Source organism: Salvelinus fontinalis, chromosome 2 (genome assembly GCF_029448725.1).
Source record: "Salvelinus fontinalis isolate EN_2023a chromosome 2, ASM2944872v1, whole genome shotgun sequence".
Classification (NCBI taxonomy): domain Eukaryota; kingdom Metazoa; phylum Chordata; class Actinopteri; order Salmoniformes; family Salmonidae; genus Salvelinus; species Salvelinus fontinalis.
In genome coordinates this window covers 60,893,162-60,918,359 of record NC_074666.1, presented here as the reverse complement: position 1 = coordinate 60,918,359, position 25,198 = coordinate 60,893,162, and the positions used below count along the sequence as shown (strand labels likewise).

Here is a 25,198-nt window from a genome sequence, read left to right as displayed (position 1 = left end):
CCCCCAGGGCCAATTCCTCCTTTGGCGTCCTCTCTTTCCAGTTCTCTGCTGCCAATGACTGGAACGAACTACAAAAATCTCTGAAACTGGAAAGACTTATCTCCCTCACCAGCTTTCAGCACCAGCTGTCAGAGCAGCTCACAGATCACTGCACCTGTACATAGTCCATCTATAAATAGCCCAAACAAATACCCTCATCCCCTACCGTATTTATTTATTTATTTATTTTGCTCCCTTGCACCCCAGTATTTCTACTTTGCACATTCACCAACTGCAAATCTACAATTCCAGTCTTTTTAATTGCTATGTTGTACTTCCTTCGCCACCGTGGCCTTTTTATTGCCTTTACCTCCCTTATCTCACCTCATTTGCTCACATTATATATAGACTTGTTTTTGTATTGTATTATTGACTGTATGTTTGTTTTACTCCATGTGTAACTCTGTGTTGTTGTATGTGTCAAACTTCTTTGCTTTATCTTGGCCAGGTCGCAGTTGTAAATGAGAACTTGTTCTCACCTTGCCTACCTGGTTAAACAAAGGTAAAATAAATACATTTCACGATAATGTCTACACCTGTTGAATTATGCGCATGTGACAAATACAATTTGATTTGATTTGACATATACACACGCAACTTTATAGGGCCTGTCGTGCCTCAAAGATGGGAGGCCCGTCAGAAACTTATGGAGCTCTCTGGTTCTCCCTCCATCAGTCAAAATAATGACTGATGGCTTTAGGTGCCACTGCCAATCAGCTCTTACAACTGAGTTATAAATTATTAACAACAAACATATTAATACTGTACATAAATTTGGCCTGTTTGCTCTATCGTGAAGGTCAAGACATTTGTACAGTCTCAGGGTTTGGGGCCCTGAACAAGACTGGACATGATAGCTCATCTCACCCATGGCTCTTTCTGAATGATTTTCTATGATGAATTGGCACTAAAGAGTTTCACATGGGCATAGAGGGAACACTGGGTTGTTTGTGGGCACAGATTTTTGGCGCTGGAGAAAAACTGAGAGCCCAGGCAAACGCATGGTGGCAGAGTATAGCCTACCAGACACCTCTTCTCTCTAAAGTAGGTCAACGGGATGCAATGTCTCCGTCCTTTAGAATCACATATATAAAAGAAGCAGTGTAGGCCTACCGTTGAGAGATGTTGTAATATCGTTAGAATTTTACAATCCTCTTATTTTTTATTTCACAGGGTAAATATGTTTCCTTTAAATATGTTCCCTTTTGGCAGCAATTACACTGTGAGTCTTTCTGGGTACGTCTCTAAAAGCTTTGCACACCTGGATTGTACAATATTTGCACATTATTATTTTCAAAATTCTTCAAGCCCCGTCAAGTTGGTTGTTGATCATTGCTAGACAGCTTGCCAAACATTTTCAAGCCTAATTAAGTCAAAACTGTAACTAAGCCACTCAGGAACATTCACTGTCATGGTAATCAACTCCAGTGTGTATTTGGTCTTGCATTTTAGGTTATTGTCCTGATGAAAGGTGAAATTGTTTCCGTGTCTGAACAAGCAGACTGAACCAGGTTTTCCTCTTGGATTTTGCCTGAGCTTAACTCCCTAGTCCTTGCCGATGACAAGCATACCCATAACATGATGCAGCCACCACCATGCTTGAAAATATAAAAAGTAGTACTCAGTGATATGTTGTGTTGGACTTGCCCCAAACATAAAGCTTTGTATTCAGGACAAAGTTAATTTCTTTGACACATTTTTTGCAGTTTTACTTTAGTGCCTTATTGCAAACAGGATGCATGTTTTCAAACAGCCTTCATTCTTTTTACTCTGTCATTTAGGTTACTATTTTGGAGTAACTACAGTGTTGTTGATCCATCCTCAGTTTTCTTCGTTCGTGGCCTTTAAAGTTCCCATTGGCCTAATGGTGAAATCCCTGAGGTGTTTCCTTTCTCTCTAGCAACTGAGTTAGGATTAATACAATATTGCCCTCTTGCTAGATTGATGACTAAAGCCAAAGATACATGGATGTCAGCTCAACTGAATTTATAACTATTGCTGAGTGTTGAATTATCCAAAAATAACAGAAATATGTTATTTGGGGTCTCCTTTGAGGTACGGGATAATAGAGGTTATTGAGGTACAAGGTTATAGAGGTTATTGAGGTACGAGGTTATAGAGGTTATTGAGGTACAAGGTTATAGAGGTTATTGAGGTACAAGGTTATTGGGCTTATTGAGGTACAAGGTTATTAAGGTACGAGGTAATTGGGGTTATTGAGGTACGAGGTTATTGGGCTTATTGAGGTACAAGGTTATTAAGGTACGAGGTAATTGGGGTTATTGAGGTACGAGGTTAAGGTTATTGAGGTTATTGAGGTACGGGGTTATTTTCATGCAAGGAAAACTGGGTCCGGCTTTGTAAGGGTTAAACACCATACGACATGATTAGAAAAAAATCTGGGCCCATCATAGCCCGTATAAAACAATTTCACAGCTGATTTATTACAAGGGTCCGCAGTTGTATCTGGTTAGGTTAGCCTACAAGATCAGGAAAAACTCTAGGCCCATTGAAAATAACCTCACACCTCGAAATGCTGAGATAGTATTGAGGTTTATATTTTAAATAATGGGTGGTGGGAATGGGCATCCATACACTAGTGACATCTGCTGGTCAGGAATAAATAGAAGCCTATTTGATGTTTACAGTTCCTTCCGAAAGTATTCACACCCCTTGACTTTTTCCACATTTTTGTTATGTTACAGCCTGAATTCAAATGTATGAAATTTTGATTTTTGTCACTGACTTACACACAATAACCCATAATGTCAAAGTGGAATTATATTTTTCTAAATGTTTACAAATGAATCAAACATTTCAAAGCTGAAATGTCTTGAGTCAATAAGTATTCAACCCCTTTGTTATGGCAAGTCTAAATAAGTCCAGGAGTAAAAATGTGCTTAACAAGTCACAATAAGAAATTTCTTTTGTGGAACTAGTTGCTCTCGTTCAGACTCACCACAAATCAAAGACTTCAGTGATTGTCCAAAGGTTCAAATTTAACTTCCATTTTCGGGAATCAGGTCAGTCTGTTGCTAACTTTGTTGCTGAATTATGTGAGCTTTCTGAACATTGTGAGTTTGGGGCTATGTTAGAGAACATGCTCTGTGACTGATTAGTCTGTGGCATTAATGAGGACAGCACACAGCCCCATTTGCTGCGGGAAGCCACACTGACTTTCAAGAGAGCATTGGAACTATCTCAACGGATGGAAGATGGCCGCTAGTAAAATATTCAAAAGACCAACAGTGTAAGTTGTTCAGTGCATCAGGTGACAAAAGAGGCGGCAGGAAAAAGGGGAAAAACAGTGGAACGTTTCAGATGTGGGGGAACACATTGAGCAAACAACTGTAAGCTCAAGGATACTGTCTGTCACAATTGCAACAGAAAGGGATATTTAGCAACACAATGCATGGGTCCGAGGAGCAAGCCAGATGGTGGGCAGACTGGGCACATCATGTTCACAGCGACGAAGCAACAGTCAGCAGCGCACAACCTAGAGAACGCAGGGGAGGAAGAGCATTGCTCCTACAACATCTTTAATGTGAGTGACCCGCGTGCAGAGCCTATCTGCGGAGGTAGATGAGGATGGAGGTTGACACGGGGGCCTCTACCTCTGCTATCAGTGAGGAGACCTTACAAACAAATGTGGGGCTCAAAACAGGCTTCTGCCCTCACACCGGCAGGAATCAGACTGCGTACATACACCGGGGAGACCATACCATTGCTGGGGGCTCTGGAGGTGGACATTGCATACAACAGCCAGGAAGCGAGAGCACGGCTCCTGGTGGTAAAAGGTAATGGGCCTAGTTTACTAGTCTGGCTCACCAAAATACAACTGAACTGGGGTGAGATAAAACACACACGAGTGACATTTTCAAAGATGAACTGGGCACACTGCAGAGTACTGCAGATAAGCTGTTCGTGGATCCTCAGGCCGAGCCTTGCTTTTTTCAAGCCCAGGACAGTGCCGTACACCAGGCAAAAGAAAGTTGAGGATGAGTTGGAGCGGCTGCAGGAAAAAAACATCATTACTCCCATTCAGTTCTCCCGCTGTGCAGCTCCAATCGTTCCCGTTCTGAAAAGTGATGGCACGGCGCGTATATATTCCAGTGTGTCCCATGGCCATGCAAATGTCAAAAGTGAGTCTGGAGTCGAATGTGTTTGTGTGACCACTGCACGGGGAGTATTGGCGGGCCATTGAACGTTCAGAACCCAATCTCATAATTTAATCTCTGTCAGCTACAAACTGAGACAGAGTCCTCCTAACGTTTCTGGAGAGTGGAGAGGAGAGGGACTCACAAATCAGTGGGTCATCATCGGATACATGTGGAATGGGCCAGGCATGGGAAACAGAATAGGCACACGTGGCCATCTGAGAGCATCAGTCCCATAGAAGAAAAACAAGTTGCTTGACCTTTGCAGAAAAGCAAGGGAAGAGGGAAAAGTTAAAGGAACAAGTGCACAACACCTTAGATTCTGTTGCCGCCAATTCCCTGTGCCATGGCGCACGTGACTGTCACAGTCCAAATGCCCTATACCCCTCTATCCATTAGTGGTAAGTACTGAGGGCCACTCAAAGCTGTTTTAATCAGGGGAGGGGGTGCATAAAGGAATTCTTTGTCCGTAAGGAAGACAGGAAAGCAAGAGAATGAGGAGACAAGGAGGCAGGAATCAGTAGAGATGATGGAGGACATGACAATGGATGGATGATTAATAATAATGATTAATAATAAGGACAGCAGACTCTACACTAACTGAATGAATCGATGTACTGTATTTCATTGCAAAGCATCTGCAGCTAACCATTCTTAACTTGTGTTCTAGTTATAAGAAGAAAAAAATACTGTAGTCTACTTTTTGAAGATACCCACCTCGTGTTAATACATGACAAACATTTCACAAATGCAGGCCTCAATACTCTCCCCTTGTTAACACACACACACACACACACACACACACACACACACACACACACACACACACACACACACACACACACACACACACACACACACACACACACACACACACACACACACACACACACACACACCCCAATTGATACTTTGTATAGTCTAAAGGCTCATACTGTAGTCTCCCTTTTTTCCGTTTTATGTATAATGTCCTACTATGACATTCCCTGTCATCTACATTCATCCCCATCTCCACATGTTGTTGAAACCCCATCTCTCCATATCATATTTTACACAGTTATCCCTGTCCTGACTCAACCAGCCTCAGGTACTGTATCAGATTCCATGACCTTGGTAGAAAGCTATCTCTACAGGGGAATCTCAGTATAACTGTACTGTCATTGTTCCTAACTGACCTTCACATGCTTTACTGTGGTCGTGGTTAGTTCCCCCACCCTCTCTTAGTCACCCTGTTACACTAAAGCTTCCCTGGCCACTCTCTGTGATGAGAGAGCTCCCTTTAGAGGGGATTAAAAATGCCTCTCTTGGCATCCTTTACCTGCTACGCTGGCTTAAAATGCTGTATTTGGCTTCTTTTTGGTTGGACAGTATCTTGATCAGTTTATTTTAAATTATATAAATTGATCCTAAACGCTGGTTGATCCCAGGTCAGGAAAGTACGGCTTTTGGATTAATCCCAGGGCACCACTAATTGCAAATCAGTTAGTTGGCTTTGGCTTGTTCAGCTCAATCCTCAGCCACACTCCTCTTCCACCTGAAAGAAAGGAAGCTTCAGGTAACAATATAATCCTCTCTGGTGAAGCACTTTTCTTTGAGAAACAGAGGCAAGGGTGTATGTGAGAGAGTTAGAAGAAGGATGAGGGGAGACCCCCCAGCTGCAAAGAGAGACCAGACGCTAGCGGCCCCTCACTAGTGGCCGCTCATTACCTATGGGTAAATCTGTGCCCCCCCCCCCCCCGGAAAAAGGACACCACTCGACATTTACCGGCAGCCATCTGAGAGTACAGGAAAGCAGAAAGCCAAAACATGCATTGGCTTAGCTAAGCCTCCTCACCTCACCTCCCCTCCAGCCTTACCCACCTTCAGAACACATCACAATACAAGCAGTATACTGAGGGGACAGGTAAATAATCCCAGCGGGGAAAGAAAGAGGCCACCTTGCTGATATATGCGTCACACAGCGGTAGATGCCCCCTCTATATAGGTTCCCATTGCAGTCCCTTGTGGTTGTTTGGTTCTGCTGCTGCTGACTCCTGGATGTGTTTCATGGCAGAGCGACAAACAAACAGAGAAACAGGACAACAGAGAGACAGAGATTCATTCATCCATCATGCAAGTCCTTTCCAGTCTGGCGTTGGTCCTGAAGAACATTTGGACACTTTCCTTCCTCCGGGACCTCCTGTGTGAATTTGTGGGCACTGCCATCTTCCTCTTCACCAGTCTGGCCTCGGTGGTGCTATGGCCCCAGCTTCCAGCCTGGGATGGGAGCCTCTCCAGTCCCACCAGTGATCATCATCTCCATGCCTTGTCCTCAGAGTCCGACCCATCCTTTCTCTCGGACTCCCAGCCCTTCTCCGAGTGCCACCCTGACCCCCTGCATGTGGCCCTGGCATTCGGGGCCTCCGTGGCTGTGGTGTCTGTGTGCCTGGGTCCTGCTACCTCTGGAGGAGGGGTCCACCTGAACCCGGCTGTGACCCTGGCTCTGGCTGCAGGACTGAGGGTGAGCCCCTGGAGAGCTGTCCTCTACGTGGGGGCACAGCTCCTCGGTGCACTCTGTGCTTGTGCGCTTCTCATGGGAATGGTGCCTGTCCCGCTCAGAGGGCATCTGGGGATGAACGAGGTCACGAATCACGTCTAATTCATTTTTTATTTGATTCTATGTTGTAGTGAAGTATTTCTTTTCTGTAGTATTGTCGCTTCCGAAAGTCATTATTAGAAATGCTTTGTATTTTTGTATGGGCTTAATTGATTATTTTAACTCAATGAATCCAGGTCTGATATCTGTAAAATGTTTCTTTTTCCAGGTAGCCTTGGGTGTCCACCCATGCCAAGCCCTCACAGTGGAGACAGCCATCACCTTTCAGCTGGTAGTCTGTGTCCTCGCCACGTCTCGAGCCAAATCAGCCTTCCACCTCCTGGGTCCTGTAGTGGTCGGCTTGTCTGTCATTTTGGGAAATCTAGTGGCGGTAAGGAAGATGCCAGATCCTATTTGTGCTAGTTTAAATTCTGTCTGACCATAATAGAGTTTCTATGGGTAATTTGATGGATTTTGTCTATTAAAACATTTTGTCGATCTTTACATTTTTCCTATGACTTATCTTTTGATTTCATGCCACCCCCTCTCTCTCTTTTTCTCCCCCTCTCTCTCTTTACCTTCAACCTTTGACCAGATTGGGTACACTGGCTGTGGGATGAATCCTGCTAGGTCTTTTGGTCCAGCTGTGGTCACTTTAAAATTTCAAAACCATTGGGTGAGCCTGGCCAAACACAAGTTGACTCCATGAAATGACAAAAGTATATTGACACTATTTACGAACATCACACCGCAGTTCACGCATACAAATCTACTTACGAAAAAGTGTCTCTCTCCTCTGCAGGTGTATTGGGTGGGGCCGTGTGCGGGGGCGCTACTAGCTGGCCTGCTACATGACTTGGTGCTCTACCCACGATGGGGTAGCCCTGGCGACTGGTTGGCTGAGTTTAAGGAACTGTTTCCCAAGGATCCACTCAAACAGCCCACCACCTTGGAACACACAGTGGAGTAGAGATGGAGGCAGTTATCTTACCATTCTCTGACCGTTGACCAAAAGCTGGCCACGCACCATTCTCTGATATCTGACCATTTGCCACTGGTGTACACAAGTGGTCATGCTAGCTGGGTCCATCGTTGAGTACCACTGAGTGAAGAAACTCGACATTTGTACACATCTACAGTATTCATGCACATCTACAATGTAGCTATGATAATATACTCTGCTGTATTCTCTGGGAGACTGCTTTCTCCTCTCTTTTCCTGAGTGTACTGGATAGCTTCCTTTCTGGCCAGTAATCTGATATTTCAGAACTGAACAAAACACTAATCCACCATCTCAGGTTCTTCACAATCATGTTGTTTGTCAGTTTGACTTCCTTTTGTGCATCTTTGTACCTCTCTGAGGTGTTGAACCATCTATAGAAGCAGATAATGTACATCCAGACCAAAGCCTGGATATGTCAATGAGTGTCCAAGGTGATTTCATTCAGGTCAGTTAAAGTACGGGTACCAGCTGTATAATCATTCACATTATGGGACAGATCACTATAATACGTGTTTTTATATACCACTATCACGGGGTTTGTCTTGTTATACATATTTAAATGACAGCTGTATGACTCAGTAAAATGTTCTTTATTACATCATTAATTCTACATTTGTTGTTCACTATATTGAAATGGCACGTCATGTTTTTCATATCCTCTGTGCGAGAGTTTATTAAAGCTGAAAAGCGAACTGAGTCGTCCTACCGTGTGTACAGGGGAAGTGAGTGTGAAGCTACAGGGGTCATTTTGTGCCAGGTCCACTTACATTTTCCATCTGTTTCCATGAGATGTCATGCCCTGGGAAGGAAGGGCTTGGGTGTAATTGACCAGTGTCTCCATAATCTCTCAAACCCCAGCAACCCTGCCCTGTGCGTGTTTCTGTGTGTCTGTATCTGTATCTGTGTCTGTCTGTGTCTCTCTCTCTCTTTCTCTCTCTCTCTCTCTCTCTCTTTCTCTCGCCCAACTGAGAGACAAAAAATAGAAAAATTTGTATCTGGATTCACATCACGAGAGTTTTATACCTTGGTTATGCACACTCTTGAATCGTGTACTTATTTTTTCATTGATGTACTATGAGAGACGTTGTTTACAAGTTAATATAACACTAGAAATATAAGTGCCAATGTGTCTGAGAGCTGCAGTTCTGTTCTGACAGACTGACATCTCTTCACTTCATGTCACAAAATGTTCTCTGCAAAGTCCTATCTACAGGAAGCAGTTAGTTACACTCCACTCAACACAACGCAATGAGAGCCGCAAATACATTTTGCTTAGCAAGAAAAAAATCCTTCAACTCACATCAACAACTCTGCGCTATCTATGACAGCCCTCTCGACGTTACTGTGTAAGTTCCCTGCCTTGCGAAAAGCAGCTGAAGATGATAAGAATTACTCACATAGGGGAAGAAGAAATTTGGATTACAGTTTCACTTGCAGTGAGGGAGTTGACGGAGACATAGAAGAGCTACAGCTGAAAAAGATGGAGGAACACCGGATTCATAGATCAATACAAATGATGGGTCTCCTGCTATTTGCTCTCCCACATTACTCTGACACCTTAAATCTAAACCTGGTTAACTTCACGGAGTTCTCTGGCCCTGAGGGAAGCTTCTTTGGCTTCTCTGCAGATTTCTATCAGTTTAGCAACAAAACGTGAGTATTGCAATATACTATTTGGTAAGTTTTGGCTTTGCTTCAATCAATAGGCATTGCATCGTTTTTATGGTATCTGTTAAACTACACTGTATAGTTAAAAGTATGAGGACACCCCTTCAAATTAGTGGATTTGGCTATTTCAGCCACACTCGTTGCTGACAGGTGTATAAAATTGAGGACACCGCCATGCAATCTCCATAGACAAACATTTGCAGTAAAATGGCCTTACTGAAGAGCTCAGTGACTTTCAACATGGCACTGTCATAGGATGCCACCTTTCCAACAAGTCAGTTTGTCAAACTTCCGTCCTACAAGAGCTGCCCTGGTCAACTGTAAGTGCTGTTATTGTGAAGTGGAAATGTCTAGGAGCAACAACGGCCCAGCCGCGTAGTGCTAGACCTCAGGAGCTCACAGAACGGGACCGTCAAGTGCTGAAGCGCGCACCTCGCCAAAATTGTTTGCAATGCATTTAATGTAAAAATGTCAACAACAACAAAAATTGACAAAGCGAGGTCCGTACAGAAATGGCTTGTCGAAATCGGTGTTGAAGAACTTAACTCTCCTGCACAGAGCCCTGACCTCAACCCCATCGAACACCTTGCTGATGAATTGGAACGCAGACTGCAAGTCAGGCTTAATCACCCAACATCAGTGCCCAACCTCACTAATGTTCTTGTGGATGAATGGAAGCAAGTCCAAGCAGAAATGCTCCAGCCTTCCCAGAAGAGTTGTTACAGCAGCAAAGGGGAGAACAACTCCGGCATAATGGCCATGGTTTTGGAATGAGATGTTTGACGAGCAGGTGTCCACATACTTTGGGTGATATACTGTATATGCTGGTATTACTCTTATATTAAATTGGGCAAGGTATGTGGAGTTTGAATGGCTTTTCATCAGATGCTTGTCTGGAATCCCAAAGAGAATATTTGAACCCTAGTATTTTCTGTCCCACAGCATCAGTGTTGTGGTTGGGGCCCCCAGAGCCAACACCAGTCAGCCAGGAGTCACTGAGGCGGGGGCTGTGTATCTCTGTCCCTGGGCACAGACAGGAGGGGCCTGTACTACCATGACCTTTGACACAAAAGGTAAACCTTTACTTATCAAAAAGTCCTATTCATGCATTTCTCGTGTTTTTCTAAAGCTGTGAACATATTATCATACTGCAGATCAGTAAGTAAGTAAAGTAGATATTTATTTATTCTGGGCTCAATTACAAAAAAAGGTTGACAAACTGAGCTGTCTGATGTATCTACAGGTGATGAGGTTTATCCTCACCAGAACTTAGTGATTAGCTCTTCAAAGTCCCACCAGTGGTTTGGTGCTACTGTGCGATCCTCCGGAAACTACATTGTGGTGAGTCCAGCCGTTGTTTCACAATACTCTTCGCACTCTCTCACCCTTTGAATTCTCATAAACCAGCCACTCATTTTGCTGTGCGTCTGAAGGCTGCTGTGCAGTATAGAATGCGTCAGATATCGATCCTCTAAATATTTTACAGAACCCCTCTCCCTCCCTCAATGTATTTTCTTTCCTCTCCCAACCACCGATCCCCTCTCTCTTTCTACCAATGTCTGTACGCCTCTGCTCCTTCTTAATTCACTTTTTTTTCTCTCGCGGTCATTCTCTACAATACTTTGTTTTATATCCTTATCTTTATCTCTATATCACATTCCTTCTCCCCCTCTTTCTCTTTCTCTCCTCCCTTCTCTCTCTCACTCCGTCCCCCTGCGCCAGGCCTGTGCCCCCCTGTTCCACTGGAACGTAATAGACGTGGGGGAACGTGACGAGGCTCAGAACACTCCAGTGGGGACTTGCCTAGTGTTGAATATACTGACGGGGGAAACGGTCAACTTCTCCCCCTGCAGAGATGTCATGACTGAGAAAGTTTACAAAGAATTGAAGTACAGTAAGAGATATTAGTCATGCCAATAGTGCCTGTACAGTACAGTAACAGGTTCCTCTGTTGTCCGCTCAAAACGTAAAGCCTGCATTTACACAGGCAGCCCAATTTTGATATTTTGCCACTAATTGTTATTTTGACCAATCAGATTGGGCAAAAGAACAGAATTGGGCTGCCTGTGTAAACACAGCCAAACAAGCATCTTGTCAGAACTCTTTTGGTAATTGAGTATCATTGTCACTGCTATGCCACAAAACTACTAGGTTATTCCTTCTTAAAATACCAGTTGACTTCATGTTCAAAAGTTTGCCTGCTGGTCTTTCTTTCTACTCTGCATGTTTTCATCTTTGATCCTGATCTTGACTCCCAGCTAACGACAGACGATACTGTGAAGTGGGATTTAGCTCCGACATAACAAAGGTGCCCGCGCTCCAAACATTTCTCATCACACTTTTTCATTTTTGATTCATATAATGTTATGTACTACACAGTCATGTTCAGTAGCAGAATAGATCCGTTAGATCCACATAGTTTATGATACTGTAAGGTAGTAATTACACCAACAGTGTTATGATACCATCTATAACAATTTGATTTGTTTCTCGCTGTACTATTCTAGGAGGGAAGGCTCCTTATCGGTGCTCCTGGAGGCTACTACTTTCAAGGTAACATGTGCCATCTGGTGCCATTATTAGCCTGGTTAAACTAGATTGGACGCTACACCTGAGGTAAAACTGCTGGGGCATTGGAGCTGGATGCTACACTTTCTGAGGCTGCTGGGAAATGGGGGTTGGTTGCTTCCGCTGCTGGAGCATGGAAACAAAAATGGAGTGGACAAAGACTAAATACTAAGAACAAGAAATATAAAATGTCACCATTACATGGTTCTTAGGCTGGTGGCTTCCATAATTATGGTGGCTTCCAGTATTGCATTGTTCAACACTCCTAGGATACATGTATACATTAATAGCCCTATTGTTAGGACGTCTCCGGGAAGGTTGATGATGACTGAGCATGATTAATTATCATATTATTATATAGTCTCGCAAATGCCAGCCCTAGGGCAACAACATGTCAGAACATTGTTAATGTGGGAGGTAACCTGTCTGCTTAATTTGACTAATATTACTGAAAATATTATGAAATAAATATGTACAAACATTACTAAAGTGTCTTCACCAAATGATGGTTGCGGTGTTTAACCTTTCTGTTGCAGGTCAGATCATCAGTGCAGGACTGCCTGACATCGTCAACAGTGCCAAGAGCCAGAATGCCAAACCTTATGTGGCAGGACAAACCCATTCCCCTGAGACTGGTGGATACGATCGTTACCATGGTAAGAGGGTTACACGCAAGACTTGTGGTCTAACGCAATGGTTTTCAAGCCTCTTCTCAGAGACGCCAAGATGGTTCACAATTGTGTTGCCACCCTGAACTAGCAAACCAAATTCCCCTCATCAAGTGCTTGATGATTATCAGGTGTGCTACCCCGAAGAGAGGTTTGAGAACCACTGGCCTAAAATATTCAGTGCAATGATATTCAGTGACGTTCTCCTTAGTTCAATAAACTCGAAAGGTTTCGCCAACAGGGTATTCTGTGGCCACTGGCGAGTTCACTGGAGACTCAATACCAGGTGAGAAAGTTCCCGTCAAAAGTGTCCACACAACCAGATAATTTACTAGCCTGGTCCCAGTTTGTACTATCATTCCGACTCATTGTCATGCCAAACATTTGTTCATGTTTTGCATGACAAAGAATGGCAAGGAATGGAATATTAGCACATAGGTCCATAGAGCGGTGCCCAGACTAGAGAATAACACTTCCTACACTTTATGTGCCTGGTAGTGATGGTGACAGCTGTACAAAACCTTCAAACCTTTGTCAGTAAGATACAAAAGGTTGAAACATTTCTCAATAATTCATGAATTAAGTCTGGTTTATTGTGTTTTAAATCCAGTACAAGCATTTATTTTCTGTTTCAGATTATGTGGTTGGAGTGCCTAATGATCGCAACACAGCAGGCTCAGTAAGGGCTCCCGATGGCGTTATGATCATTTACTTTTCATATTCATTTATTAGAGAGTGATCTAAGCTAACGTTGTGGCTTTGTATCCAGGTCAAAATCTATAATGGAAATACACCTGTCTTTTTGGGAGTTAAACACAGGTTCTTAGGCTCTCAGGTGAGACTACATTTCCATCATTTCCATCACATTTTATTTTGATTTACTTGTTTACAGGAGAGTGATGAAGAAGTGATCACTATGTGACATATCTATACAGATATGCCTTTGTGTTGATTTCTGAGTCATGAGCAACGTAGTCCACTCAAAACCACGTGCAACTTTCATCTTGCAGGTGGCCTCTTACTTTGGCCACAGCGTTGCAGTGACTGATATTAACAATGATGGGTATGTCAGAACTCTCATACTTACTTTTTTTTAGTCCTTGATCGTGGAAGTATTAAACATGAATTAACCACCTGATAACGTCTAAGCCACTGGCTTGCTGGCTTGCTGTCTCAAGGAACCATGAAAGAGAGCTGTCCAGAAATGTCCAGCCATTCTTTGCTCTGTCCTCTGTCTACTACAGACTAGACGACATCCTAATCGGGGCGCCCCTCTTCATGGAGCGTATGTCGGGCCAGCAGTTGCAGGAGGTGGGCCAGGTGAGTGAAAACCTAATGAGTCCTGGGTGGTCGAAATGTTATCAAATATATCTAGCACATGGGAGCACAGTGTGCAGTCTCCATTCACCTTTTATGAACCTTTTTCTATACCCAGCTCCGAGACAATGGATGTGTGTAATCCTTTCTCAGGTGAGTGTGTACCTGCAGAGAGAGCGCTCCACCTTCCACTCCAAGCCAGACCAGAAGCTGACAGGTTCCCATTTGTACGGACGCTTTGGCAGCACCATCGCCCCCCTCGGTGACCTGGACAAGGACGGTTTTAGCGGTGAGGCTCTGATATACAATCATTTGACTTATAATATACGTATCTTCCCTTCTAATATAGTAACTGCCTCAGGGGCAGCAGAATTTCTATTTATTTATTTTATTTTACCTTTGTTTAATTAACCAGGTAGGCAAGTTGAGAACAAGTTCTCATTTACAACTGCGACCTGGCCAAGATAAAGCAAAGAAGTTCGACACATACAACAACACAGAGTTACACATGGAGTTAAACAAACATACAGTCAATAATACAGTACAAAAGCAAGTCTATATACAATATGAGCAAATGAGGTGAGATAAGGGAGGTAAAGGCAATAAAAAGGCCACGGTGGCGAAGGAAATGCAACATAGCAATTAAAAAGACTGGAATTGTAGATTTGCAGTAGGTGAATGTGAAAAGTAGAAAATCTGGGGTGCCAAGTGAGCAAAATAAATACATAAATAAATACAGTAGGGGATGAGGTAATTGTTTGGGCTATTTATAGATGGGCTATGTACAGGTGCAGTGATCTGTGAGCTGCTCTGACAGCTGGTGCTAAAGCTGGTGAGGGAGATAAGTGTTTCCAGTTTCAGAGATTTTTGTAGTTCGTTCCAGTCATTGGCAGCAGAGAACTGGAAGGAGAGGACGCCAAAGGAGGAATTGGCCCTGGGGGTGACCAGTGAAATACACCTGCTGGAGTGCGTGCTACGGGTGGGTGCTGCTATGGTGACCAGCGAGCTGAGATAAGGTGGGGCTTTACCTAGCAGGGTCTTGTAGATGACCTGGAACCAGTGGGTTTGGCGACGAGTATGAAGCAAGGGCCAGCCAACGAGAGCGTACAGGTCGCAGTAGTGGGTAGTATATGGGGCTTTGGTGACATAACGGATGGCACGGTGATAGACTGCATCCAATTTGTTGAGTAGGGTGTTGGAGATTATTTTGTAGATGACATTACCGAAGTCGAGGATCGGTAGGATGGTCAGTTTTACGAGGGTATGTTTGTCAGCATGAGTGAAGGAGGCTTTGTTGCTAAATAGGAAGCCAATTCTAGATTTAACTTTGGATTGGAGATGTTTGATGTGAGTCTGGAAGGAGAGTTTACAGTCTAACCAGACACCTAGGTATTTGTAGTTGTCCACATATTCTAAGTCAGAACCGTCCAGAGTAGTGATGCTGGGCGGGCGGGCAGGTGTAGGCAGCGATCGGTTGAAGAGCATGCATTTAGTTTTACTTGTATTTAAGAGCAGTTGGAGGCTACGGAAGGAGAGTTGTATGGCATTGAAGCTCGTCTGGAGGGTAGTTAACACAGTGTCCAAAGAAGGGCCAGAAGTATACAGAATGGTGTTGTCTGCGTAGAGGTGGATCAGAGACTCACCAGCAGCAAGAGCGACATCATTGATGAATACAGAGAAAAGAGTTGCCCCAAGAATTGAACCCTGTGGCACCCCCATAGAGACTGCCAGAGGCCCAGACAACAGGCCCTCCAATTTGACACTCTATCGGAAAAGTAGTTGGTGAATCAGGCGAGGCAATCATTTGAGAAACCGAGGCTGTTGAGTCTGCTGATGAGGATGTGGTGATTGACAGAGTCGAAAGCCTTGGCCAGGTCAAGGAATACGGCTGCACAGTATTGTTTCTTATCGATGGCGGTTAAGATATCGTTTAGGACCTTGAGCGTGGCTGAGGTGCACCAGCTCTGAAACCAGATTGCATGGTGGAGAAGGTACGGTGGGATTCGAAATGGTCGGTAATCTGTTTGTTAACTTGGCTTTCGAAGACCTTAGAAAGGCAGGGTAGGATAGATAGGTCTGTAGCAGTTTGGGTCAAGAGTGTCCCCCCCTTTGAAGAGGGGGATGACCGCAGCTGCTTTCCAATCTTTGGGAATCTCAGACGACATGAAAGAGAGGTTGAACAGGCTAGTAATAGGGTTTGGAACAATTTCAGCAGATAATTTTAGAAAGAAAGGGTCCAGATTTTCTAGCCCGGCTGATTTGTAGGGGTCCAGATTTTGCAGCTCTTTCAGAACATCAGCTGACTGGATTTGGGAGAAGGAGAAATGGGGAGGGCGAGTTGCTGTGGGGCGTGCAGTGCTGTTGACCGGGGTAGGGGTAGGGGTAGCCAGGTGGAAAGCATGGCCAGCTGTAGAAAAATGCTTATTGAAATTCTCAATTATAATGGATTTATTGGTGGTGACAGAGTTTCCTATCCTCAGTGCAGTGGGCAGCTGGGAGGAGGTGCTCTTATTCTCCATGGACTTTACAGTGTCCCAGAACCTTTTTGAGTTTGTGTTGCAGGAAACAAATTTCTGCATGAAAAAGCTAGCCTTGGCTTCTCTAACTGCCTGTGTATATTGGTTTCTAACTTCCCTGAAAATGTGCATATCACGGGGGCTGTTCGATGCTAATGCAGAATGCCACAGGATATTTTTGTGCTGGTTAAGGGCAGTCAAGTCTGGAGAGAACCAAGGGCTATATCTGTTCCTGGTTCTAAATTTCTTGAATGGGGTATGGTTATTTAAGATGGTGAGGAAGGCATTTTTAAAGAATAACCAGGCATCCTTTGCTGACGGGATGAGGTCAATATCCTTCCATCAGTAGTATCTGATTTTCTGGGTAACTTAAACAAGGAATGATATTAAATGTGAAAATATCTGCTGCAAAACACTTTAATCTCCTTTCGGAAACAATCTTTGATTTCATGATTCCCTCTTGAAATGCAACATTTTCTAATGGTGGGGAATGCTTTTGTCATAGCAGTGTTTCAATGCACTCTGTCCGTGGATTACTCATCACTATAAAGTGCTTCTGTCTCTCTCAGATGTTGCTGTTGGAGCCCCATCCTCGGGCGTTGAAGGGAGGGTTTTCGTCTACATGGGGACTAGCGATGGACTGTCTCCCCAGTATACCCAGGTCATCGAGAGTCCCTTCCGGTCCCTAGGTTCTCCAGCACAGTTTGGCTTCACCCTGAGAGGGGCCACTGACATTGATTCAAATGGCTACCCAGGTTAGTCTGAGAACGAACTCTTCGGAAACTGTAGGCTTGTTTACCTTGATTTAGAATATATGTGGATTTGATTATATTGGGTTATACATGTGTTTTGACTTGAAGTGTTTGATTCTAGCCCAAAAACGTGAAATAATAATCTCATCAAGTTTTGAGAAGTTATGGAACAACAAACCTTACCCCGGCCAACAATTCCCAACAATGTCCCTACCTCTCTTGTCAAGTCAAAGTGTCAAGCCTGCCAAGACCACTTGGAGATGTCAACCTGTAAGATCACGTGGAGGTCACTCTCTTCCCTTACGACTCCACAATCAGCCTCTGGCGCAGTTCAACAACAGCAGCAGCAAAGATATCCGTTGTCTTTTTCATTGTAGCTGACTCCTACCCAAGGACATGTTGCTACTACTTAACAAAGTCCTTTCAGTCCCAGTAAAAACGTCCTCTGACATATTGTTTGTCTCCCGTCCCCCTGGAGACGAAGGCAAAGTTTCTCGGACACACGAGAGAGAAACAGAAAGGTCACTCATCCAGTAGAGTGGCCAACATTTGTCGGGGGAGAGCACTAAATGGAGATACATTTAGTGTCCCTTGGAGACTAGTGAACTACTCTCAACACAGCAATGCTTTTTGATGTGCAACACCTCTGGCTTTTAGAGACACTCATGGCGCTCTTTGTCTCTTGTCTCCCCAGTGAGGCTGTTACAGTTCAACTCTTTGAGACAAACTGGTCACTGTGAAAACTATTTCTTTTTTTTCAGCGGACCTTTTTCCATGAAAATAGTTTTGTTTCCCACTTTAAGTTTCTTAGGAGTCACTGTGATATGAAAGCAGAGGTCCTGGCTGTTACAAAAAGGGCAATCAATCCCATGGACTATTTTTTGATACCCTTTCATGAGAAAGAATCATGTCATTTTTTTCCAAAGCTGTATCATGACTCTATATTTCTAATGTTTCAAGACTAGATAAATAAGAGCTTGCAAGTTGTTATTATCAATCTTTGTTGCCTCACAGATCTAATTGTTGGTGCATGGGGAGTCAATAAGATTGCTGTGTACAGGTACAGTAGTGTGAGACAAACAAACTGTTTATTCGTTACTTTAAATGAACTTGAGAAATGTTATCTGGAGCAAGTTTAACATTTGCATTCACAATGTACCCACACTGTCTATTCTCTGTTTGTGTGGGGTGGTACAAGGGCTCAAGCCGTGGTGATGGCCAAGACCCAACTCACCCTCTATCCTGACTTCCTGAACCCAGATGTGAAGGAGTGTCAGCGCCCCACCACCAACGAGCCTGTGGCCTGGTAAAGATTCTTCTCATACCAGAGTATCATACCATTAGTGGGGGCATTATCCATAGCCGCGGGAAGTTGTTTGGGGGTGCGGGTGCTGCGTTAATTATGATGTATATTTGATATTTTTGTTTTTTCAAGGGGTGGGGGGGTGCTGAAAAAACATTTTGCCTGCACTACAGACGCTATATCGGTCCGCTAATACAGCACTATTAAAGGTCCAGTGCAATACTTTTGTGACAATTGCTTTTTATTACGATTTTCAGGGGGTGCTGCAGCACCCAACTGGGAAGAACATTTATGATGGACAAATGTTGGTGGGCACGGCAAACATGCACGTGTTGGCACTATGTAGAATTGCTGTAGTATCCTAAGTGCCAAACATTTTATTAAGATGTGTGACATGTCTGGACAGTTCTCGGTTGTGTTAGACTGATCTTTCCCGTGATGATGTGTGAATTTGCTATTGTGAATTCAGAGTGGCATCATGACTGATGCGGTCTGTCTCTCTCCTTACAGCTTCACAGTCATGATGTGCATTAGTGTGTCTGGCCACAGCATTCCAGAGGAGATAGGTAGGAGATGCATACTGAAGTCATATATTCCTGTGGAAACATACATATTCTCCTTGAGTTTGAGGTGTCTGTTTGTTCAAGACACTACATCCACTCTTGTAGTTCTAGATGCAGAGCTTCAGCTGGACAAGATGAAACAGACAATGGCCAGGAGGACCCTATTGCTGCAGACCAATCTGCCCCAAGAGTATTTTCAGCTAACCATTCAGAGAGATGTGGGAGTGGTCTGCAGGAACCAAACCGCTTACCTACGGGTGGGTTGCTTGTGCCAGTTTAGCCAATTTATAGGCCTTTATTATGTATTACAATGGTCAGTGCTCAAAACCTGAAATAAAACCATAATGGTGCAGCAGTGTTCTTATCAGGCTGATGCCCCCAAGTGGCCATTCACTGAAGTGACACTACAACAGGCTCCAATCACAATACTATTAGGAACCTCACAAAAAGTTTGTGAACACTGCCAGTGTCAGTGGCAATAGACAAACCTGAAAGGGGAATAGATTGATATTGTCTTACCACTAAACTGCAGTAGATCTTTACTGAATTTCAATTTAATTGAGGGTTAATTGCATCAATGTCAGTAATGCGTCCTGTCTCTCTTCCAGCATGAGTCAGAGTTCAAGGACAAGCTCAGCCCCATCTTCATCTCCTTGAACTACAGCCTGTCCAACTCCCAGGAGGCCATGCTGCATGGCCAGAGAGCCGTGGTCGCACAGGTGACATCACACATTACATTCTAAATGTATTAAAACATTTTAATTTTGCAAAGGAATAACATTTATAAGTGGTAATTACACAGTCGAAACCTATGAAGTAGCGTAGGTGTTTGTTTCTTTGGGAATAAAGATGTGTGTATGTGTCTGTGTGCTGTGCAGACCAGGATCATTCTGGACTGCGGAGAGGACAACGTCTGTGTCCCTGACCTAAAGCTGACTGCAGAACCGTGAGTGTCAAACTCCCCTGAGTTTCTCATCACTCAGTAGTGTCATCTGTTTTCTTGGTCATTCTACATTTTCAAGAATTTGACCAAGTAGGATCGTGGGATCAGTGTGCGGAGAAAATAGGGTTTAGTTAGAGCGTGTTATTCCTGTCTACTAATACAACCCTTTGACCCACCCTCAGAGTTACCGTCCGTCTTCTGATAGGGGATGACCACCCTGCCCTGCTGGTCATCACAGCGGAGAACAGAGGAGAGGGGGCCTACGAGACCGAGCTGGAGATACGCCCACCTGCCAACACACACTACCAGAGTATGGTGACTGACAGAGAGGTGACTGTCACTCTCCTGCTCATAATAAAAGGGAATTGTTAACAGAGTGACATCAACTGTCCCACACACGTGACCTGCAGGAAAAACTATGAGCCCAGAGTTTTGCTGGTCAGGTTATGTGGTCAGCATAGCCTACCGGCCCTACGTAAAACACACTGTCTGCGTCTGAAATGGCACCCTATTCCCTATATTGTGCACTACTTTTGACCAGAGCCTCATGGGCCCATGTCAAAAATAGTGCACTATATAATGAATAGGCTGTCTGAGTGTGCCATCTCTCCCAGGGCTTCAGCAGGTTGATTTGTGCTCAGAAGAAGGAGAACCAGACGGTGGTGGTGGTCTGTGAGCTGGGGAACCCTATGAAGCAGGGCCAGAAGGTAACCACCATGTAATTAAATATAGTATATGTAAATACCCTTGCACGTGCCTTGCATGAGTCAGAATGGCTCATTGGAGCAGGAGCATATCTCCTGTTTCCATAGCATGAGGCAGCTTGATGGACAGGACACTAATCTATCACCTTAATCTCCTTAATGCTGTCTGAGTGCCAAGCAGAGACTCATTGGGTCCCATTTTTACAGTCTGTAGTTTAACTTGGCCGGGGATTGAACTCCCAACCTTCCAATCTCTGGCCGGACACACTGAGTTGGCATGGAATTACACATAGAATAATAGTGCCGTTCTGGGTCTTCCCTGTCAAAGGATGTGGATGACATGTGACTGCGCGTTTGCAACAGCTCTGTTGTCCTGTCAGTCTGAATGATACAGTACAGTATGTTCTTCGCTCTGTCTGTCGTAGCTCCAGGCCGGTCTGTTCTTCAGCGTGGGGAACCTGGAGGAGGTGGAGAGCCACGTGGCATTCACATTACAGATCAGAAGGCAAGAACAACACTTTCACCCCGTCTTGTGGTTTTAACGCCTTCGATGCTACCAAGGCTTTGTTTCTGTGTTTTTAATACAACATTTTAATGGGGGAAATTCAAGATCACTAAAGTCAATGTTTAGTGTAGAGTGATCAGCACAATGTAAGGCATATTTAGGGTCTTTGAGATGCACATGGTTTGCATGCTTGTTAATCCAGTTGTCTGTATTTTAGACATTCAAGGTGTCAGCTGAAGGTTCATGGTTTTTCTAATGACACAAGGGAAATGGTCAACATTCATTCAGCTGTTTCCTTCCTTTGTAATCTCTAGCAAGAACAGCCAGAACCCGGACAGTAACGTGGCCCATCTGAGGATTAATGTCAGCGCTGAGGCAGCTCTGGAGATGCGAGGGTGGGTGGGCCTTCATTCATTGTCCTCCAATTATCATCAGAGCCATAAACTGTGCTGTTTTGTGCTACCATGGAAATGAGCACTCCTCCTGACTCCTGAGACACACTTTCTGTGCGACAATTCAGAGCTGCCTTCAGAGCTGCCAATCCAGACAAGTAGCAGACTGAATATCTCATATCCAAAAGGGATGAGTGATGTTTGCCATTGGAAGATGTTGTCCTAATGCGAGCGTAATACAGTACAGTAACACCATGGTTTCCTCTTGTCCTTGTAGTTATTGGCTTTCCCAGGACACGTAGTTACTAATTATCACTAGGACTATTTAACTGTAAGACCAAGAGGTGCAAATTAAGCATCCTGAAGCAGTCTGATCCCTATATTCTACTAAGACCAGTGAGAAATGAGGCAATCTATTGGATCCCGGATCTGCTGTCCGCGCTGCCATGCATGACAACAACCATATAATCGTTGGCGAGACAGCACAAACCTATCTAGGACCAGGCTAGTGTTATCAGTGTTGTCCTCAGCGTTTGGTCCACCCTTGTAGCCTGTTGATTTTTGGACAGGGGCTCCTCTCCACCTGAGTGTGTCCTGCCCATTGCCAAGTGGGAACAGAAGGAGCATCCTGCTGACCTAGAAGAGGTTGGCCCGCTAGTGGAACACGTCTATGAGGTAACCTTTTTATGGTTCACTCAGTGGTTCATTCAGAAAAGAAACAAAGCATTTAAGACATTTGTCTCTCTGAGGTTGTTGCAGTTTTAGGTCCAAATGTGTAACATCTATTTGAAGAGTCCATAAGGCCCTTATAGAGTATGTTTTGTATATGTTATGTCATATATAAGCATAGACAATGAGATCCAACTTAGTGAGCGAAACTGAAAACATGTTTTTTTTTTGTTGAAACACTTAGTTGAGAAACCTGGGTCCGAGCACGGTCAACGCCAGGGTGCAGGTAGAGTTCCCCACCCATCACCATGGAGACTTCCTGCTCTATGTGTTCGCCAACGCTTCTGAGGATTTCCTCACTTGCCACACTGACTCCCCTGACATCGACCCATATCAGGTGAGAGAGGTAGCATGATGTGGCTCTGCAGTGTGCAAATATTTCTATAGCGGGAAAACTATGTTGTTTTTACCATTAATTATGTTTAATTTAAAAGGAAATCACTATTTTATTTTATATTTGCCTTAAATAGATGCAAAACCAGATTTTCTATTGTTCTTTTGATGATGTTTTGGTCATATGAAATTGGAGTACACTCTTTTGTTTTGGCAGTTGGTGAAGACCCGGAATACTACTGTTGCTAAAGTGCACAAGGTCAAACAGAATGAGGTGGCACAGCAGGAGCCTCAGCGCAAAGAGACCGTTCACGTGGTAAACAAGTGTCGCCTCACGCGATTAACATAATGACATGCATCAGTGTACTTCTGACCGCAATACAATCAAACGGTCTTGTCTTTACGTGATACTGTAAGATAGGCTAGTTCCTTTTTTGCTGCAATTTCAGGGACAGCTTGCAATATTCTGTATGTGCCACAAGAGGGGGCTGTACAACAAAATATTACATCTCATGTGGATGGGTACATTGAATTGATGTGTAATGGGGGAAACAGGTTGACTCAGTCAGGTGTGTTCCTCTCTCGATTTCTCTACAGAACTGCACCAGTGGAGATACCTGTCTGAGGTTTGTGTGTGAGGCCACAGGTCTGGAGAGAGGCTGGAGCGCTGTGGTGAAGGTGATGTCTCGACTCTGGGTACAGACCTTCCTGGAGGTGAGAGGGAAGATGGAGAGGGAGGAAGAGATAGGGAAAGAGAGAATCACAGTGACATCTTTTCCACACAATTTTTCACTATATCTACATTCATAGGTGTAAAGGAAAAGCGCTCCCAGACAGCTCTGCATAATTTTGAGATAGCACTTTGTAAGATCTTACTTCTTTGACATTATTCCGTAATGATTACGGAACCCTCATTCTGTTTCCCCTAGAGGCCCTATGAGAATTATGTTCTCCACTCTACAGCACGCTATGAGGTTATAGATATGCCCTCCAAGATCCAGCCTGAAGTGCTGCCAAGTGGACAGGCTGAGGTAAAAAAAAAATAACTTAGGTTTCTCCTTTCCACTTCCACTAGTGTGTAGACAACACTTATTTACGAATGACATAAATGACTTACTTGAGGCACATACACAACCTTATCTCACAAAGTAACCATTTCTTCAGTAGTCATTGGACAGATTTAATTGGAGCCAGTTGACCATGTGTGTGTAGACCCAGACCAGTGTGGTGTGGAGGGCTCCTGATGGAGAGAAGGAAGTGCCGGTGTGGTGGATCGTTGTGGCTGTGGTCTCTGGCCTCTTCCTCCTTGCTCTGCTAGCTCTGATCTTCTGGAAGGTAATGTACTGACATCGTTAAAACAGCAGGTGGCGCAAGATTGGGCCCTATAACTGGGTAGCATTTAGAAGGTGCTACTCAGCGATCATCTAAGTATCGATCACTCTGTCTTTTTTAATGATATGTTTTCTTAAACCCGTAACTCTTGTTTTAAATGGAGACAATTTAGAGGGGACATACAGGAGAATGTCCTCTGACACACGAATGAAACCGGAATCAGGAAACAACATGTGGAAATGTAAATGTTTTATGCTTCAGGTGGGGTTCTTTAATCGCAACCGTCCCCCGTGTGATGATGATGACGATGCAGAACACCTAGCTGGGGCTGGACAGTCAGAATACGCTGAGATGCCCCCAAACACAGAGGACAAGCAAGCATAAACAACTGCTGTATCACCTTGGAAGCCCTGGTGTTTCATGTATTTATTTGGTTTGACACAGACGCCCACACGTTTTCTGAGTGTTAAACTGTTTCACATGGTTTGTAAATGTTCCTGTGGGCTTCTTGTTTTACTCCCTATAACTGCACATTTTCTTAAGATGCACCCTAAATATGTTTTTTAATGGGTAACTTGTAGCTGTTGCTTTTTGTATTAAAATAATCATATAATCGTGATTAAACACTTTGTGTCCTTTTGAAGCCAAACTGGCATTCCAATGTTCACAGAGGGGATATCCTTGTTAGTGTGATGGCATCGGCCTGCCCTCTAAGCAACCATTGTGTTGGGGAGACCATCCTGACTCGCTGAAGGCTGAGCCAGCTTCCTGTTGTTGTAGAGGGGAGACCCTAGTGACAATAACACTCAGACCCGGCAAGCATGTGTTTATTATTAAAAAGAATATTTTAAAAAAAACGCAGATATGGCAAGAAAAGTGCAATACTTACACGTTTGTTTTTTTGTTACATTGACATGTTATATGCATTTTAAAACAACTGCAAATTAATTGCGGCTATTGTGCATGGAAACAGATAGGTAGCCTACTTTTAAGTGAAATGGAACACTGTGTTCTTACATTTGTAATTACACCGTCCTCCTAATAGGGTTTGAGATGGATTTATAAGGGCCCATAGACCTTCATAGGAGTCCATCTGTGAACACACTCTACTTTGGTACCACTAGGGGGCGA

At 44.0% G+C, this 25,198-nt stretch overlaps 2 protein-coding genes across 2 annotated transcripts; both read left to right on the top strand.

The window, feature by feature from the left end:
• Nucleotides 1-3,451: 3,451 nt before the first annotated feature.
• On the top strand, nt 3,452-8,534 carry LOC129867179 (aquaporin-5-like). The gene is made up of 6 exons (XM_055940406.1): nt 3,452-3,617; nt 3,726-3,829; nt 6,181-6,816; nt 7,001-7,162; nt 7,367-7,447; nt 7,574-8,534. The coding sequence occupies exons 1-6, from the start codon at nt 3,452-3,454 to the stop codon at nt 7,739-7,741; spliced, it is 1,317 nt and encodes a 438-aa protein (XP_055796381.1). The 3' UTR covers nt 7,742-8,534.
• A 484-nt stretch (nt 8,535-9,018) lies between these two features.
• Nucleotides 9,019-24,885, top strand: itga2b (integrin, alpha 2b). Its single transcript, XM_055880958.1, has 31 exons — nt 9,019-9,427; nt 10,385-10,515; nt 10,686-10,783; nt 11,165-11,336; nt 11,701-11,750; nt 11,950-11,995; nt 12,547-12,666; nt 12,920-12,964; nt 13,314-13,357; nt 13,448-13,513; nt 13,689-13,741; nt 13,923-13,998; nt 14,149-14,284; nt 17,081-17,266; nt 18,278-18,323; nt 18,462-18,569; nt 19,077-19,132; nt 19,235-19,386; nt 19,738-19,848; nt 20,008-20,075; nt 20,255-20,402; nt 20,687-20,779; nt 21,202-21,281; nt 21,596-21,676; nt 22,243-22,348; nt 22,587-22,739; nt 22,953-23,051; nt 23,333-23,449; nt 23,665-23,766; nt 23,948-24,070; nt 24,329-24,885. Exons 1-31 carry the CDS (start codon nt 9,096-9,098, stop codon nt 24,449-24,451), a joined length of 3,321 nt encoding a protein of 1,106 aa, XP_055736933.1. The 5' UTR covers nt 9,019-9,095; the 3' UTR covers nt 24,452-24,885.
• The last annotated feature ends 313 nt before the right edge of the window (nt 24,886-25,198 follow it).

Excerpts from the sequence above, each read along its gene's own strand:
- LOC129867179 (XM_055940406.1), top strand. The coding sequence starts at position 3,452 with ATGGGTCCGAGGAGCAAGCCAGATGGTGGGCAGACTGGGCACATCATG. Across the intron at positions 3,618-3,725 it reads TGCAGAGCCTATCTGCGGAG|GAATCAGACTGCGTACATAC; the intron begins GTAGATGAGGAT and ends TCACACCGGCAG. Across the intron at positions 6,817-7,000 it reads GGCATCTGGGGATGAACGAG|GTAGCCTTGGGTGTCCACCC; the intron begins GTCACGAATCAC and ends TTCTTTTTCCAG.
- itga2b (XM_055880958.1), top strand. The coding sequence starts at position 9,096 with ATGACAGCCCTCTCGACGTTACTGTGTAAGTTCCCTGCCTTGCGAAAA. Across the intron at positions 11,996-12,546 it reads TGGAGGCTACTACTTTCAAG|GTCAGATCATCAGTGCAGGA; the intron begins GTAACATGTGCC and ends TTTCTGTTGCAG. Across the intron at positions 20,780-21,201 it reads CTATGAAGCAGGGCCAGAAG|CTCCAGGCCGGTCTGTTCTT; the intron begins GTAACCACCATG and ends TGTCTGTCGTAG.